Here is a 17,745-nt window from a genome sequence, read left to right as displayed (position 1 = left end):
TTGACCTACAGGGCTGAGTGTCTATTGTTAGTTATTTCAGTTCTCAGTTATACAGCTCATGCCCTGCAAGCTGATCAGTTTCTCCCTTCTCAAGTGGCAGGACTGACTGAGTTCATCAGAAAGCACTTGAGATAGGAACTGGTTCCTACAGGCACTTATTGAGAGTTTGCACTTTGGGGGACTGCATGCCAAAGGAACCATGTGGCCCATGGCATGGACTTCATTGAAATATTGACTTAGTAGGGCCAGGAAATTCCTTTTCCAGGTTGAGAGACTAAGAAAGGGAGAGGGAGGTAGGGTAGGAGGGTAACAGAGCTAGAGCTAGAGCTAGAGAGGAGAAAGAGAAGGAGAGAGAAAGAAGGCAAGGCATTGCAAACAGGCAACAAGAAGGCCACTGTGATTTATCTGAGCCAGAAAGGATACTTACTGCTGACTAACTGGCCCACGCTCAAAGCTGAAGAAGAAGAGGACGAGGAGGAAGAAGAGGAAGCCTGCCGGACAGGGCTTTGAGACGTAGATGCTTGGCTGTGGGCTAGGTGCAGAAGATTACCTTGGGAGGCTGCTTGAGCCACTGACGTCTGGGATGGTTGGTGGAGCTACATGGGATTGTAAAAAAAATACACAAATGAATGATAAATTAGGGGGACAATGCCAGGGAACAAAAGTTTCATATGGGGTTGAATCATTTTATTTCCAAGAACATACATTGGTACTTTTCAGAAAGACTGAACATTCTCCCACACAACAGGCAGGATTTTTTTTTTTGTATATAATACGTTGCTGCTTGCTCGATAGGCATTTTATTAGTGATTCTAAATATATTATTAATGCCCTACTTAGCTTGCTGGAATACCTATATTTCCTGACCACCATGTGTAGCTAGACTCTTTCTGCCTGTTCAAACAATTACAGCACATTTGACAGGGTTCTCAAGTATACATAGATAAACTATAATTCTTACGATCAACTTGGAATACAAAAGTCAATATAAAGGTGTGGCGATGTTCAACCATTTGTCTTATGTAACTGGTATTTTTAGGAAAGTTCCAGTTTAGTAAGGCTGAGTATATATAGGAACTTTCTGCTCTCCCAGACCATTACTGTGGAGTTAGAAAAAAGGCTCTCTAATATCCCATAGAAAATTAAGTGAAACATTGGGGCAGTCAGGACAAAAAAATCTATTAACATTTGTGGGTCTCACTTGTCACTCTCCTACTCTGTGCCAGCACTCGGTTCAGGACTTTTATACATTCTCTCATTGAATTCTCATGTCAGCCTGAGAAGTGGGTTATTATTTTGACTGCTATTTTTCACAAACAAGGAAGCCGAGGCACTGAAAGATGAGAGGTGTTGTATGTTCATTCAGCAGGTGTGGAGGAGCTGGTCTCTGGACATATGAAGTTTGACCTTGGTCTCAAGTTCTTAGTCAAAATGCCACAAGTAAGAATTTACTTAATTTTAAAAATCTGGTGTGCCTTAGGGAAGGTTGTTTTTATGTCCATTTATTCATGACTCCTTCACAAGTTATCAAAGGACTCTTGTTCTGAGAGGTGAGAAGAGCTCAGCTGAGAAGAAGAAGGAGAGAGGAAAGGGAAATGATTGCAGGTGTCAGGTCTACTTAAGGGCCTGGGAAGGATCTCTTTTGATCTGTGTCTTGCCTTCCTAGTAAGCTGACACAAAGGGCAGCCCAGGACCTTCATCAGTGGCCACCTGCCACCTTTTTTAATTGGTCATAGCACTTTTTGGCATACGAAGTGCTTTCATAGCTATATTCACACTCACAGTAGGAAAGGTTATTTATTTATTTGCTCAATTATTTCCTTATTTATTCATTTTAAATTATATTTTATTGTTTATTATTACAGTTTTCCCACATTTCCCCCCTTTGTTCCCCTCCATGCAGTCCCCCACTGCCCCCACTCCCTTAAGCAATCCCTTCACCATTGTCTGTGTCAGTGGGTCCTGCATATATGTTCTTTGGCTACTCTATTCCCTATGCTGTATTTTACATCCCTATGACTATTCTGTAATTACCAATTTATACTTTTTAGTCCCGTCACCTTTTTCACATATTCCCCAACCCTCTTCCCATCTGGCAATGATCAAAATGTTCTCTGTATCTATGATTCTGTTTCTTCTCTGGTTGTTTATTTTGTTTTTTAGACTCAATTGTTAATACACATTTATTGCCATTTTATTGTTCATATTTTCGATCTTCTTAAAGAAGGCTCTTTAGCATTTCACGTAATACTGGTTTGCTGATGATGAAATCCCTTAGTTTTTTCTTTTCTGGAAAGCTCTTTATCTGTCCTTTGAGTCTAAATGATTCCTTTGCTAGATAGAGTAATACTGGTTATTGGTCCTTACTTTTCATCACTTTGACTATTTTTCACCAACCTCTTCTAGCCTGTAAAGTTTCTTTAGAAAAATCAGCCAAAACTCTTATGGGAACTCCCCTGTAGGTAAATAACTGCTTTTATCTTGCTGCCTTTTAGATTCTCTCTGTGTATTTAACCTTTGGCATTTTAATATGATGTGTCTTGGAGTGGGCCTCTTTGGGTTCATCTTGTTTGGGATTCTCTGAGCTTCCTGGACTTTTATGTCTATTCCCTTCACCAAGTTAGGGAAGTTTTCTTTCATTATTTTTTCAAATAAGTTTCCAATTTCTTGCTCTTCCTATTCTCCTTCTGGTGCCCCTATGATGCAAATATTGGATCGCTTGAAATTGTCCCAGCAGTTCCTTACACTATCCTCCTTTTTCAGGATTCCTTTGTCTTCTTGCTGTTCTGATTGGTTGTTTTTTGTTTTCTTAAGTTCCAACTTGCTGATTTGATTCTCAGCTTCATCCACTCTACCTTTGATCTCCCGTAAATTGTTCTTTATTTCAGTTAGTGTATTCTTCTGTTCTTACTGGATCTTTTTTATGTTGTTGAGGTCCTCACTAAGTTCCTTGAGCATCCTTATAACCAGTGTTTTTAACTGTGCTTTTCTCCATTTTGTTTAGTTCTTTTTTTCTGGACTTTTGTTCTGTGCTGTCATTTAGGCCATGTTTCTTTGTCTCCTCATTTTGGCAGCCTCCCTGTGTGCTGTTTTTATGTATTAGATGAAGCTGTTATGTCTCTCAGGCTTGACAGAGTTGCTTAAGGATGTCATCCTGGGAGTAGAATCATGTCAAGCCCTCAGCTTTTGTGTAAGAGCCAACTACAAAACAGACTCCAATCTTTTACCATCTACTCAGGTTGTAAGAGCTAGTGTGGGATGTTTAAATTTCACATTTGCCATTGCTTTCTCAAAGTGTGTGTTTATTCTTTACATTATACTTTATTGAGATATAATTTATATATAATAAAATACAATCCATTTTAAGCATATAGTTTGATGAATTTTGTCAAAGGTTTACACCTGTGAAATCACCATCATAATCAAGATATAGAATGTTCCCACTATTCCACAGAGTTTCTTAATCTCCTTTGCAATCAGTTTTCCTCAAACTCCTGGCCACTACCCTGCTTTCTGCCTAGATGGACTTGTTTGGCATGATTCTAGAAATGGAATTATTCAGTATATAATCTTTTGGTACCTGACTTATTTTGCTTGGATATTTTTTTTGAGATTCATTCATTTTTTTGCATAAATCAGTAGCTCATTCCTTTTTTATTGCTGAATAATATATATAAATATCTATATCTAAACCTATGCCATAAATTGTTTACCCATTCACTAGCTGATGGACAGTTTGAGGCTTTAATGAATAAAGCTGTTATAAACATTTATTTACAAGTCTTGTGTGTACCTGTGTTCTCACTTCTCTTTTGTAAATACCTAGAAGTGGAATTGTGGAAATTACTGGATCATACTGTAAATGAATATTTAACTTTTAAAAAACTACCACAGTAATATCCAAAATGATTGTAGCAGTTGATAGTCCCACTAGAATTCCAGTTGCTCCATGCCATTGTCAATACTTAGGAATAAAATTTTTTAAATTCTCAAGTGTTTTTAACCATCAATTAACATTTTACCTTCAAACAATAAGGTGCTCATTTGGAAATGTGCTTAATAAGCTATTCTCTTTTGGTTCCTCATGATAATACTTTTGCTCCCTGACTTCTCATCATATTCTTATGCAGCAGATGTGCCTAGCATGATTATGAGAAGTTAACAATCGGCTCAAAGCCATGTGGATTGCTGACTATTAGGATCCAGATTCCCACCTGTAGTTCAGAGCTTCATAATGCCATCCTGTCCACCTACATAATTGCCTGCAGTTACATTTCAAGTGAACATCCTTATTGTTACTGAACTATGCTAAGTGGAGGCTAGACTATGAAGTAAAGATATTTATAATCAACATTAAATCAAAATTAGTATCAGGCATCTGCTTGCAGTAATTAACAAATCTGCTGAGAACATAATCAACAATGAAATCCAATCAGTTTTGTTCTGTGGGACACACATGAAAGAATAAATCTATTTTAATTTGTTTAATAAAATGTGATGGATATTTGCATATTAGTCTTCCCTCTCTAACCTACTGAGATGTCCTTCTAAATATTGTTACTAGACAAAAGCTTTTTATAGTTTTGAGTTACTGAATCATGAGATAGTCTTCAGTTTTACTACTTCATCAATATTTTATTGGGCCTGGGTGTGGTAAAGTACTATCAAGGAACTGAATAAGACAATAATCAATTAATTTTTTTCTTCCTCAGACACAACTCAGTAAAGAAAAAATTACTAGGTTGCAATCTCACTTAGGAGTCTCAAAAGTAATCTAGGGCTTATGCATTTAGCTATGCATAAGAAATTTGAAGGGAAGATAAACGAGTTCTGGTCTATATAATACAAGAGAAAGATGAATCTAAGATATCTAAAAATCTAAAAAAGATATATTTCTTCCAAAGAAAATAAACATTTTAAAAAGACACTGGGATCCTGCTTATCCTCTAGAGTTCAACCACACAGTTCAGAAAGACCAAAACGAGTTAGAAATGTTTCTTGTCAAGAATCAAGATTATATAAGCAGTAACTTCCTAATGGAACCTATGTATGTTCTTCCAATTGTCAGGGTAGATATATATCTGTTAATTCCAGAATCACTTGCGAGCCCATGTAGACTAGCTTATTGTGCATACCAAAATCATTCTAGAAATAGACTTCTATTTCATAACTTCTATCCTCCTTCAAAAAGGAAGATATTAGAGGTAACACTTATGTTACCCCTCATCCCTAAAACTACAATTCTTTCAAGTCAACTTTAAAAATAGCCCTATCTTTGCTATTCTTAGTTTAATGATTTTAGTGCATTGATCTTTAGAAATTTTGTACTTAATAATAAAAGAGAAAGCTAAGACTTAAGCTACCTTATGAAACAACTTTGGGATTCAGTATAAATATTTAATATAGTTTTAAAAAGTAGCATTAGCAAGTGTTATTTAGTTAGATTTAATTATATTGGTTTTTTTTCAGACACTGACAACCATGAAAATCATATGTAATTGTATTGATAATTATTGGCAACAGAAATAGGTGGAGGGAAAGTAGAATTTAGAAGCTTCAATACAGGCAGATGTTTCATTACATTGCCTTGATCTTGAGAGGCAAACTCTATGGACACCTTATTAGATGCTTCCTACATGTTTTTACATACATTGTTTTTAAATCTGGAACTAGTCCATTTAGGTATTGGTGATAATCATTACAGAAGAGAAAACAGGCTTTAAAAGATTAAGTGGCTTATGTGTGATCACACAGCTGCTACAAGTGAGCTTTGAATTCAGGTAAGTGTGACTCAACAGCCAGCACTCCTTCTGCTAGGAGCGTCTCAACTCCTGGCTATCACTGAAGATGAATGGCTATGAGTCAGAGAAATAGCAGAAAGCTTAGCTGGGAGGTGTGGGGACAAATGAGATGTGTTCTAGCTGAGCATGGTGAGCTGCACTTTAGAGATGACAGCACTTGTGTAGATCATGATCTATCAATTTGAATACATCTTATCTTTTTTTATATATGAAAATTTAAATATTTTTCTAGTTTAGCATTATTTTCTAAAGGTTCCAAAGTATCTAAATTTTCATATTTTAAAGAAAGATGATACTCTTTGGGTGGCTAGAGTGTTATCTAAAAATGTAACAATTTTGGTAGAATCTAGGACACAGATGGAGTTGCCTATAGATTGTCCTTTGCTTAGTAAAATTAATCCTGGTAACCGTTGTACACAAAACTCCTGTTTATATGATTGTATTTTCTATTTTATTTACTATAACCACACTAGACTACCTAAAGGAGCTGGATTTTACCTCCAGGTAGTTGTGATAATCACTTTTCTGACTTTTTTGAGCTGTAAGTCAGATGTAGATACAATAGGTTTTGTTATAGGCTGAATTGTGTCCCATCTTAAACTTGTACATGTTGAAGTCCTAACCCCTAGTACTTCAGAATGTGACTATATTTGGAGATAGTTTCTTCAAATAGGTAATTAAGTTAAAATGAGGTATATGATATGACTGGTACTTTTTTAAGAAGAGGAGATTAAGACACAGACAGAGAGGAAAGGTTATGTGAAGACACAGGAAGAAGATGGCCATCTGAAAGCCAAACAAAATCCTCAGAAACCACGGATACATTTATCTCAGACTTCTAGCCTTCAGAACTGTGAGACAATAGATTTTTGTTGCTTAAGCCAAAAGATCTGTAGCACTTGTCATGGCAGCCCAAACTGACTAATAATGCAGGTGAAGAGACTGAAGAGTCAACGAAAAAAGAGGAAAGGGGCAGTTCATCTTAGCCTTGGGCTCTGCATTATCAGAGAGGATGGAACAACATCCATCTGATACAGAGAATGAATGAGAAACAGGGAAGAACAGAATTCAGAGTCTGAAAAGCTTTATAGAGGCATACCCAGTTTTATTGCATTTCACTTTATTGTGCTTCAAAAATACTGCATTTCTAAAATTGAAGTAAGACCCTCCACCAGCAAAAATATCACAACTCTCTTTATTGTGATACTTGCTTTATTGAGGTAGTCTGGAACTGAACCTGAAATATCTTTGAGGTGTGCCTGTACTATCTACTGCCACTCACAGTCTGGCTTCATTGGGTTTGTTACTGTTGGTTGGCATTGCCACAGTGTTTAATATATCCAACAAAAATAGATTCAAGTACAAGCACACTCTAAATGCTTTCTTGATTTTCTGTCCCACTGCTCCCCATATATATATCTTCTGTGAGTAACAAAGTATATCCTTAATAATGTTTTAGTTTCTGAAACAAAACATCTTCTAATTAAATTCACAATTGATGTAAAAATAAGTGTGGATGGCAAGCATCTTGGAATATGGAATAAAATGAAGAACATGCTAGGCAGTTTGTAAAAGTAAATGCATATAAACAGTAAAATTCAAATGAGATTAAATATAGAGAAATTAGGTCTGGGGCAGGGCTCAAGAAGTTGTGTTCTTGACAATTTTGGAAGAAGCTTCTCTTTTAAAAAAGGGTAAAGAAACTGGATTTATTATGTCTAAACAAGAAAAGCCAGAGCCCAGATTTAATAAGACCCTTCAATAATTAGGAGGATGTAATGAATAGTGTTATTGAAGAGTTCATTCTTCTGTGGACAGAACAAGAGAGCAGGTTTTAGATTTGCTGAAAGATTTAGGCTTGACATCAGGACAATCTGACTTGAAAAATCATGAGGACCTGGACATGAGATCTAGGAGAGATTTTAGTTATCTTTGTGGAATGTTTAAAAGTCTTGGAAGGAGTTATTTTTTTGGCAGAGTTTAAGAAACTTACTGGATCTTCCTTCCAGCTATCTTCCATGACTTGTACACAGCTGTTTAACCTAAGCAGGAGGTAGAGCTTCAAATGTAAAGCTCTCTCTGCTTATTGTCCTCAGGAAAGTAAGTAAGGAAGAAGCTCCAGTGGTCTCAAGAGAGCTGAAAGCAGTGTGGCTCCTGCCAGGCTGTGAGTATGTGAGGAAGTGAGGGGAGTAGAATGAGAGCAGGATTCAGGAGAGATGCTCAGATACAGTCAGGGAAGGCCAAGGCAGTCCTCAGACCAGGTTGTGACACACACAACCAGGGCTTGGTGGGGACAATTACAAGACAGGGGTCAAATATTAGTACAGCACAGGAAACAAGGAATTAAATATAGTTGAGATGATGAGGTTAGAGAGTGTGACAAGAGAAAGGATTTGATAATTTGAAAAATGATAAATAGAAAAGACAATGCTGTGTTGAAGGTCTTCCCAAGCTGTCTTGAGGTGCTAACTTAGAATGTATTGGAAAATGACAAAAGACACAGAATCAAAAAGCCATAAAAGAGACTGAGCTGGGTTTCTCTGGAAGCATGGTTCTGGGGTGCTGCTTCCCTGGATAGGGACATAATACAATTTGATAACAATTAAACTGAACTCAATTGACTGAACATCCACCATGTTCTGGGTCCCTGACAAGGCTGAATAAGTCTGGTCCCTGACTTTCAGGACTAGACTGTTAATGACAGTACAGTTTGATGAACATGAATGGAGCATGGGAAAAGCAGAGATGAGGCAGCAATGCAGTGAAGCTTCATGAAGGAGGGATCCTAGAGAAAGGGACAATTGCAGAAAATCTCCAGACAGAGAATGTGGGTAAGGCATTCCAGGACAGAAGGATAGAATGCACAGTGAGCACATACCATGTTGGCTGGGCTTGGCAGGGAGTGATAAGAGGACACCAGAGAGGTGAGATATCCAGATATGTGGCTGGAAGACCAAGGGTTGTTTTATAATGGGGTCACTGATATACATTCATCCTTCTAGGAGTATCCTTATGCTATTTTAGATCATTAGTGGGTAGAAATGCTTCCTTTATGTTGCATTCTGGGAGAGTCAAAGAAAAAAATGGGAACCACTGATGCAGGCAAAGACTGGGAAGGGAAGTTGATTTTCAACAATAGGTAAGCAAGAGCATTTTGTATTTAGCTGAAAAAATGGATGGATGTGAATAATCATATGGCATTTTAGAGAGCTAACTTAGATAAACCACCTTCCTCTTGCTTCCTATTAACAAGTTTACTTTTTGAGGAAAAATTGAATGTCTTTATGGTTCACAGTCTCCAAGTGTTATACCTATGACATTTAATTTTTACCATATCATTGAATAATATCAATACTTTGATTTTACAAATTGTGACATATTTCCTCTCAACTTATGTTGGGATTTAGTCAACAGAAGAATAAGTATATACAAAAATGATGCTTGAGCTGCTTATGAAGAAATCAGCAATTCACAGTCACAGAATAATAAGGGCAAATAAGGGGGTTTGGGGCATTCTGACTTTGGGAGGTTGGAGTTCACCACCATCTCTATTAGCTGCAAAGTCCCATGGGGGGAACAAAAGGTTACTTTTGAGCTCTACCAAATATTTTTGTATTAAGTAATTTTTGCATGCACAGAAAGATTCCTCCCCTCCCCCACCTCTGTTTTTCTTCTAGTTATTTTCTAACTCTTATTTACTTGTAATTCTCACCAAGGACCTCTGATGTCATACTGGAAGCTATATCCAGAGCTATCAAATACTGGTACCATATATATTTTAAAAAGTGTTCGTATTTCAGATTATAACTTTGCAGGTAATTGAACTTTCTTCATTGAAATAAATCATCATCATGAGTAGTAGACACTTCAATCAGATTTTATTCAGGCTCTCTTAATGAGGGTAGGTAGATATTAAAGATATAATTATTTTTATTCAATTACAAAAAACTCCAGGTTGTCCAAGAGCCCTGTACTTTACTTCATGAAAATGGACTTCCTTCTGAGTGAGATTTAAGGATCTCTAAGCTCCCATGGAAAGTTTTCTAGGATAGACCACAAAATAAGTGTCAATAAATTTAAGAAGATTGAAACCATATCAAGCATCTCCTCTGACCACAGTGCTATGAATCTAGAAATCAATCACAAGAAGAAAAGTGAAAAACATACAAAGACTTGGAGACTAAATAACATGTTATTAAACAATAAATTAATCAACAATAAGATCAAGGAAGAAATGAAAAGATAATGTGAAACAAATAAAAATGAGAACCCCAAATCTGTGGGACAAAGGAAAAGCAATCCTAAGAGGGGAATTCATAACATTACAGGCCTATGTGAAAAAACAAGGAAGATCTCAAATAAACAGTATAACTTTATACTTAAAGGAACTTGAAAAAGAAACAAAGCCCAAAGTGAGTAAAAGGAAAGAAATAATAAAGATAGAGAGAGAAGCCTTATAACCTTGGAAAGACAGAAGAATCAGCTTCAACATTAACTGATTGGTAAGGAGTGTGATGGACACTTGAGAGGACTGGCTGGGTGCCCAGAAGTGGTAGTGTCAGAGGGATACTTAGGTGGCCAGTTGGATCCACCTGAGAAATGTGGAGTCTAAACCCTAAGCTGGGATTTCCAGCCTAGAGCATCAGAGCCCAAAAAGCACACAGATAACAACCAGCAGTGAAAAGTGGCAGGGTTGCTCACTGCCAGAGATAGATGGCTGGAGATGCAAAGGGCTATTTAAAGGGCCAACACACAAGTTTTCATTTGTTGCCACTTCTCTGGGGCTCTGGTAAAGGTGGGGGCAGAGTGGGCTGGATACATCTGAGGAGAGACTGGGGATAGAAGCTTTGGGAAGAGAACTGAAAGAGTAGATGCTAGGATCCTGGTGCTGAGTCAGGCTCCATTTGGCAGCCGCCATCATGTTCAGGCAGACCACCACTCTAATTGGCAGTGCCTGAGGGGAAACAACAGCCCTACCCCCAAGAGAGATGTTGCCCCAGCTCTGTGGTACTTAAGCCTGAGTTTAGTGCGGAGTGACTACATTAACAACGGAAGGAGACATCCATAGACAACAGATCCTTGGCAGTCTCAGAGCAGGCTGCCTAAAGTCAGATAGGGTAAACATCTGACATCACCAGAGGTGGATACAGAAAGAAAAAATGGTGTTAAATACTAGAGGCTACCAAGAAGAAATACACTGTGGTCTTCTCCATGATTAGCAATATTTTCTTTCCTGCATAGCTTTTTAACATTCATTTCTTGTCCAGCAAATTTGTGCATATTAAGTCACTAGAATTTATACTATAGATTATTTCTCTCCTTTCTTATAATAGTCTTAATCTATTTACATCCTTTTTAATACTGATTCATTTGCTGTTGATAGTGGGATTGTGGGGGGGGGGCAATATTTTTGCAGATGTGGGTTTGTTTCCTGGGTTTTGTGGTTTTATTCTGGCAGCACCTGCACAACAGCATACAAGACATGGTAGGTAGAGTGACCCTCAGTCAACCAGATAGAGGGAAGGAACCACTAAAGAACAACCCAACAACAGTCAAAACCCAATTACATCCAGAGAGCCAATATAAACAGCATCTCAAGGCACCGAGTTCAGGAGATCAAGGAGACTGCACCACTAAATCTCACAGGTCTTCTACCATAGAAGTTCACATCATAAACTCAGGGAGTTAAGACAAATCAATTCAAAAAGCAGAAGCTAACAGGAAGAGCCTCACAAACAATGGGAAGACAAAGAAACAATTCCCAAATGAAAGGAAAGGAGGAAGCCTTTCTTCAGCCTTAGCTCAGATATTGAGTTAAAAACAATGGTTATAAGGAAGCTCAATGAGCTCACTGAGAATTACAAAAACTACAGGGAAACTAAGGTGAACCTAATGAAAACTATATCAACGTGAAAAAGGACATAGAAACTATCAACGAGAGCCAAGAAAAATGAAGAATACAATTTCTGAATTGAAGAACACAGTAGAAGGAGTCAAAAGGAGGCTAGATGAAGCAGAGGATCAAATCAGTGAGCTGGAGGACAAGGTAGAAAAAAACTCCCAGGAAGAGAAGGAAAGGAAAAAGACTCAAGAAGAATGAAGAGGGGTTAAGGGAACTTGAGGACAACATGAAACATAATAATATCCATACAATAGGGATACCAGAAGGAGAAGAAGAGCAAGGAATAGAAAACCTGTTTGAAAAAGTGATGATGGAAAACTTCCCTAATTTTATGAGAGGAAAAATCACATAAATCCAGAATGCACAGAGGGTCCCAGTCAAGAGGAACCCAAAGAGGCCCACTGCAAGACACATCAACATTAAAATGCCAAAAATTCCAAGATGAAGATAGAACCTTAAAGGCAGCAAGGGAGAAACAGGAAGCAGCATACAAGGGAGCTCAATAAGGCTAACAGCTGACTTCTCAGTGGAAACACTGCAGGCCAAAGGGAATGGCAAGAAATATCTAAGTAATGAAAAACAAATACCTGTAACCAAGACTACTCTATGCAACATGACTCTTAATGAAAATGGAAGGGGAAATAAGGAGTTTCCCAGACAAAAAAAGGCTCAAAGAATACACCTTTGCCAAATCAGCACTGCATGATATGCTAAACAGATTTCTATAAAAAGAGGAATGGAAAGAGTGAGTGAGAGAGGAACACAGGTATTAAGGGAGTAAAATGGCAATGAATAAGTACCTATTGATAATAACTTTAAATATTAATGGTTTAAATGCTCCAATCAAAAGAAATAGAGTAGCAGAATGGATAAGAAAACATGACTCACACATATGCTGCCTACAAGAGACCCACCTCAGAACAAAAGACCTACACAGACTGCAAGTGAAGGGTTGGAAAAAATATTCCAACAAATGGACAGAAAAAGAAAGTCAGGGTAGCAATAATTATATCACATAAAATAGACTTCAAAACAAAGGCTGTAAAAAGAGACACAGAAAGACACTTCAAAACACTGAAAGGAAGAATCCATCAAGAAGACCAACAATATAAACATATACACACATAACATAGGAGTACCCATTTATATAAACAAAATCTTGGAGGATTTCAAGAAAAATATTGACAGCAACACAATCATAGTAGGGGATTTTAACACACCACTGTCAATAATGGATAGATGTTATCAGCAAAATATCAACAAGGATATTGCGGCATTGAACAGTGCCCTAGATCAAATGGACTTAACAGACACATATATAGAACATTTTATCCCAAAGAAGCAAAATGCACATTATGTTCAAATGCACATGGAACATTTTCAAAGACAGACCACATGATAGGACACAATGCAAGCCTGAACAAATTCAAAGAAATGGAAATCATATCAAGCATTTTCTCAGACCCCAAGTGCTTGAAACTAGAAACCAACCACAAGGAAAAAAACTCAAAACCACTCAAATTCATGGAGGTTGAACAGAATGCTATTAAACAATGAATGGGTTAAGAATGAGATCAAGGAAGAAATCAAAGAGTCTCTGGAAACAAATGAAAATGAACTCACAACAGTCCAAAACTTATGGGGACACAGCAAAAGCAGTCCTGAGAGGGAAGTTCATAGTGATACAGGTCTACTTACAAAATATAAAACTATTTCAAATGAATGACCGAACCCTATATCTAGAAGAACTGGAGGAACAACAACAAAGCTCAGAGTGAGTAGAAGGAAGGAAATAACTAAGATCAGAACAGCATTAAACAACATAGATACTAAAAGCACAATTCTAAGGATCAACAAATCCAGGAGCTAATTCTTTGAAAAGATAAATAAAATTGACAAGCTTTTAAGCAGACTCAACAGGAAAAAAGAGAGAGTACCCAAATAAACACACTCAGAAATGAAAGCGGAGAGATTAAAACTGATACCACAAAAATACAAAGGATTGTAAGAAATTACTACAAAGAAATATATGCCAAGAAATTTGAAAAACTAGGTGAAATGGACACATTTCTAGAAAAATATAATCTTCCAAAACTGAATGAAGAAGAAGCATAAGGCCTGAACAGACCAATAACAGCTGACAATATCAAAGCAGTAATGAAAAACTCCTAGCACACAAAAGCCCTGAAATGGACAGCTTCCCAGGAGAATTTTACAAAACATTTAAGGAAGAGCTAACCCCTATCCTTCACAAATTATTCCCAAGAATCCAAGAAGAGGGAAGACTCCCAAACTCTTTATTAAGCAGCATCATCCTAATCCCAAAACCAGATAAAGACATAACAAAGAAAGAAAACTTCAGGCCTATATCACTGATGAACATAGATGCTAAAATCCTCAAGAAAATATTGGCAAATTGTATCCAGTAATACATTAAAAAGGTCATACACCATGATTAACTGGGATTCATCCCAGAAATTCAAGGATGATACAATATTTATAAATCAAAAATAGTAATGCATCACATAAACAAAAACAAAGACAAAAATCACATGATCATATCAATAGATGTAGAAAAAGCATTTGATGAAGTACAGCACCCACTTATGATAAAAACACTCAGCAAAGTGGGAATAGAGGGAGCATTCCTCAACATCATAAAAGCCATATATGGAAACCTACAGCCAACATCATACTCAACAGGCAAAAACTATAAGATTTTTGTTCAGGAACAAGAGAAGGATGTCTGCTTTCACGACTTCTATTCAACATAGTATTAGAAATCCTAGCCACAGCAATCAGAGAAGAAAAAGAAATAAAATGCTTCCAAGTTGGAAAGGAGGAAACAAAACTGTCATGGTTTGCAGATGACATGATAGTGTACACAAAAAATCCTATAGACTCCACCAAAAAACTACTCAACCTAACAAGTGAATTTGGCAAAACAGTGGGATACAAAATCAATATTCAGAAATTGAAGTCATTTTTGTACACCAACAATGAAGTATCAGAAACAGAAATCAGGAAAAAAAAATCCCATTTGATATAGCAACAAGAAAAGTAAAGTACCCAGGAATAAACTTAACCAAAAGGGAAAATACCTGTACTCAGAAAACTGCACAACACCGAAGAAAGAAATTAAAGAGGACACAAACAAAAGGAAGAATATACCGTGTTCATGGATTGGAAGAATTAACATAATCAAAATGTCCATACTACCCAAAGCAATTTATAGATTCAACACAATCCCTATTCAAATACCAATGACATATTTCACAGATATAGAATAAACATTTCAAAAATGTATGTAAAACCATGATTGATCCCCAAATAGCTGCAGCAATTTTGAGAAAGAACAAAGTAGAAGGGATCACAATACTTGATATAAAACTGTATTATAAGGCCACTGTAATCAAAACAGCCTGGTAAAGGCATAAGAACAGACACATAGATCAATGGAACAGAATAGAGAGCCCAGAAATAAACCAAAGTCTCTATGGTCAATTAATATTTTATTTTTTTTTACAAAGGGAGCAGAAGCATAAAATCGAATAAAAATAACCTCTTCAACAAATGGTGTTGGGAGATCTGGGCAACTATATGAAAAAAAAATGAAACTCAACCACCAACTTACACCATATACAGAAATAAACTCAAGATGTATAAAAGACTTGAATATAAATTGCAACACCATAAAAGTCCTAGAGGAGAACATAGGGAGTAAAGTCTCAGATATTCCATGCAGCAATTTTTCACCAATATGTCCCCTAGAGCAAGGGACATAAAGGAAATAGTAAACAAATGGGACTTCATCAAAATAAAAAGCTTCTGCACAGCTAAAGCAAACATCAAAATGAAAAGGGAACCAGCCCTGGCTGGCATAGCTCAGTGAATTGAGTGTGGGCTGTGAACCAAAGTGTTGCAGGTTCGATTCCCAGTCAGGGTACATGCCTGGGTTGCAGGCCATGACCCCCAGCAACCACACATTGATGTTTCTCTCTCTCTCTATCTCCCTCCCTTCCCTCTCTAAAAATAAATAAATAAAATCTTTAAAAAAATGAAAAGGGAACCAACCATATGGGAAATATATTTGCAAATGATACCTTGGACAAGGGTTTGATCTCCAAAATATATAAAGAACTCATATGACTCTACTCCAGGAATAAACATTACCCAATTAAAAAACAGGTAAAGAACTTGAACAGACACTTCTCCAAGGAGGACATACAGAGGGCCCAGAGGCATATGAAATGGTGCTCAGCATCATTAGCCATCAGAGAGATGCAAATTGAAACCACAGTGAGATACCACTTCACACCAGTCAGAATAACCATCATAACCAAATCAACAAACAACAAGTGCTGGAGAGGATGTGGAGAAAAGGGAATCCTAGCCCACTTAGTTGGAATGCAGACTGGTGCAGCCACTGTGGAAAACAGTGTGGAATTTCCTCAGAAAACTATAAATGGAACTTTCTTTTGACTCAGCAATTCCACTTCTGGGATTATACCCTAAAAACCCTGAATCATAGCAAACCCACTGCCAACATCATACTCAATGGGCAAAAACTACAAGCATTTCCCTTAAGATCAGGAACAAGTAGGATGTCTGCTTTTACCTCTCTTATTCAACATAGCACTGGAACTGCTAGCCACTGAAATTAGTCAAGAAGAAGAAATAAAAGGCATCAAAACTGGAATGGAAGAAGTACCACTGTCATTATTTGCAGATAACATGGTAATGTAAATAGAGAACCCTAAAGATTCCACCAAGAAACTACCAGAACTGATAAATGAATTCACAGTAAAGTAGCAGTATACAAAATCAATATCCAGAAATCAGCTGCATTTTTATATGCCAATAACAAACTATCCAAGAGGAAAATTAAGAAAAGAATCCCATTCACAATTACTTCAAAAAGATTAAAATAACTAGTAGTAAATCTAACCAAAGATATAAAAGACCTGAAGACTAAAGGAGATACAAATAGATGCAAGAGCATACCGTGTTCAGTGGTTAGGAAGAATTAACATCACTAAAATGGCCATACTACTCAAAGCAATGTATAGATTCAATGCAATTCCTATCAAGATTCCAATGATATATTTCACAGAAATAGAACAAATATTTCAAAAATATATATGGAACCAAAAATGGTTCTGAACAGCAACAGCAAACCTGAGAAAGAAGAACAAAGTTGGAAGAATCACACTACTTAATATCAAATTATACCATAAGTCCATAGTATTCAAAACAGTATGGTATTGGCATAAAAACAGACACATAGATCAATGGAACAGAATAGAGAGATCAGAAATAAACCCACACCTTTATAGTCTATTAATATTTGACAGAGGAAGTGAATGCATACAATGGGCTAAAGATAATTTATTCAATAAATAGTGTTGGGGTAATTGGACAGATATGTGCAGAAAAATGAAATTACATCATATTCTTATGTCACACACAAGAATAAAATCAAAATGGGCTAAAGACTTAAATATTAGACCTGAAACCATAAAAATCCTAGAAGAAAACATTGGCAGTAAAATCTCAGACATTGTAGCAATATTTTTTCTGGTATATCTCCTCAGGCAAGGGGAACACAAGGAAAAATAAGCAAATGGGACTATGCTAAACTAAAAAGTTTTTGTGCAGCAAAGTGAAAACCATCAACAAAATAAAAAAACAACCCACAGAATAGGAGAATATATTCACCAATGATACATCTGATATGGGGATAATATCCAAAAATTTATAAAGAACTTATAAAGCTCAACACCAAAAAACCAAATAATCCAATTAAAAAATGTGCAAAGGACCTGAATAGACACTTCTCCAAAGAGAACATACAGAAGGCCAAGAGACATATGAAAAGATGCTCAATGTCACCAATCATCAGAGAAATGCAAATGAAAACATCAGTGACATATTACTTCACACCAGTCAGAATGGCTGTCATCAATAAATCAACAAACAACAAGTGCTGGTGAAGATGTGGAGAAAGGGGAATGCTTTTGCACTGTTGGTGGGAATGCAGAT

The 17,745-nt window shown here is 36.8% G+C and overlaps 1 protein-coding gene across 1 annotated transcript in view; it reads right to left on the bottom strand.

Moving 5' to 3' along the window:
• Window positions 1-17,745, bottom strand: part of POU6F2 (POU class 6 homeobox 2) — a 551,204-nt gene that overhangs the window by 10,226 nt on the left and 523,233 nt on the right. Inside the window, exon 8 of the mRNA XM_045828318.1 lies at window positions 428-596. Coding sequence (XP_045684274.1) covers window positions 428-596 — 169 coding nt within the window. The remainder of the gene's footprint in view (window positions 1-427; window positions 597-17,745) is intronic.

This window comes from Phyllostomus hastatus, unplaced genomic scaffold, assembly GCF_019186645.2.
Source record: "Phyllostomus hastatus isolate PE091 unplaced genomic scaffold, TTU_PhHast_1.1 phas_scaffold_78, whole genome shotgun sequence".
In the NCBI taxonomy this organism is placed as follows: Eukaryota; Metazoa; Chordata; class Mammalia; order Chiroptera; family Phyllostomidae; genus Phyllostomus; species Phyllostomus hastatus.
The sequence above is the reverse complement of the archived record's forward strand: the minus strand, read 5'-3'. Positions and strand labels throughout refer to the sequence as shown.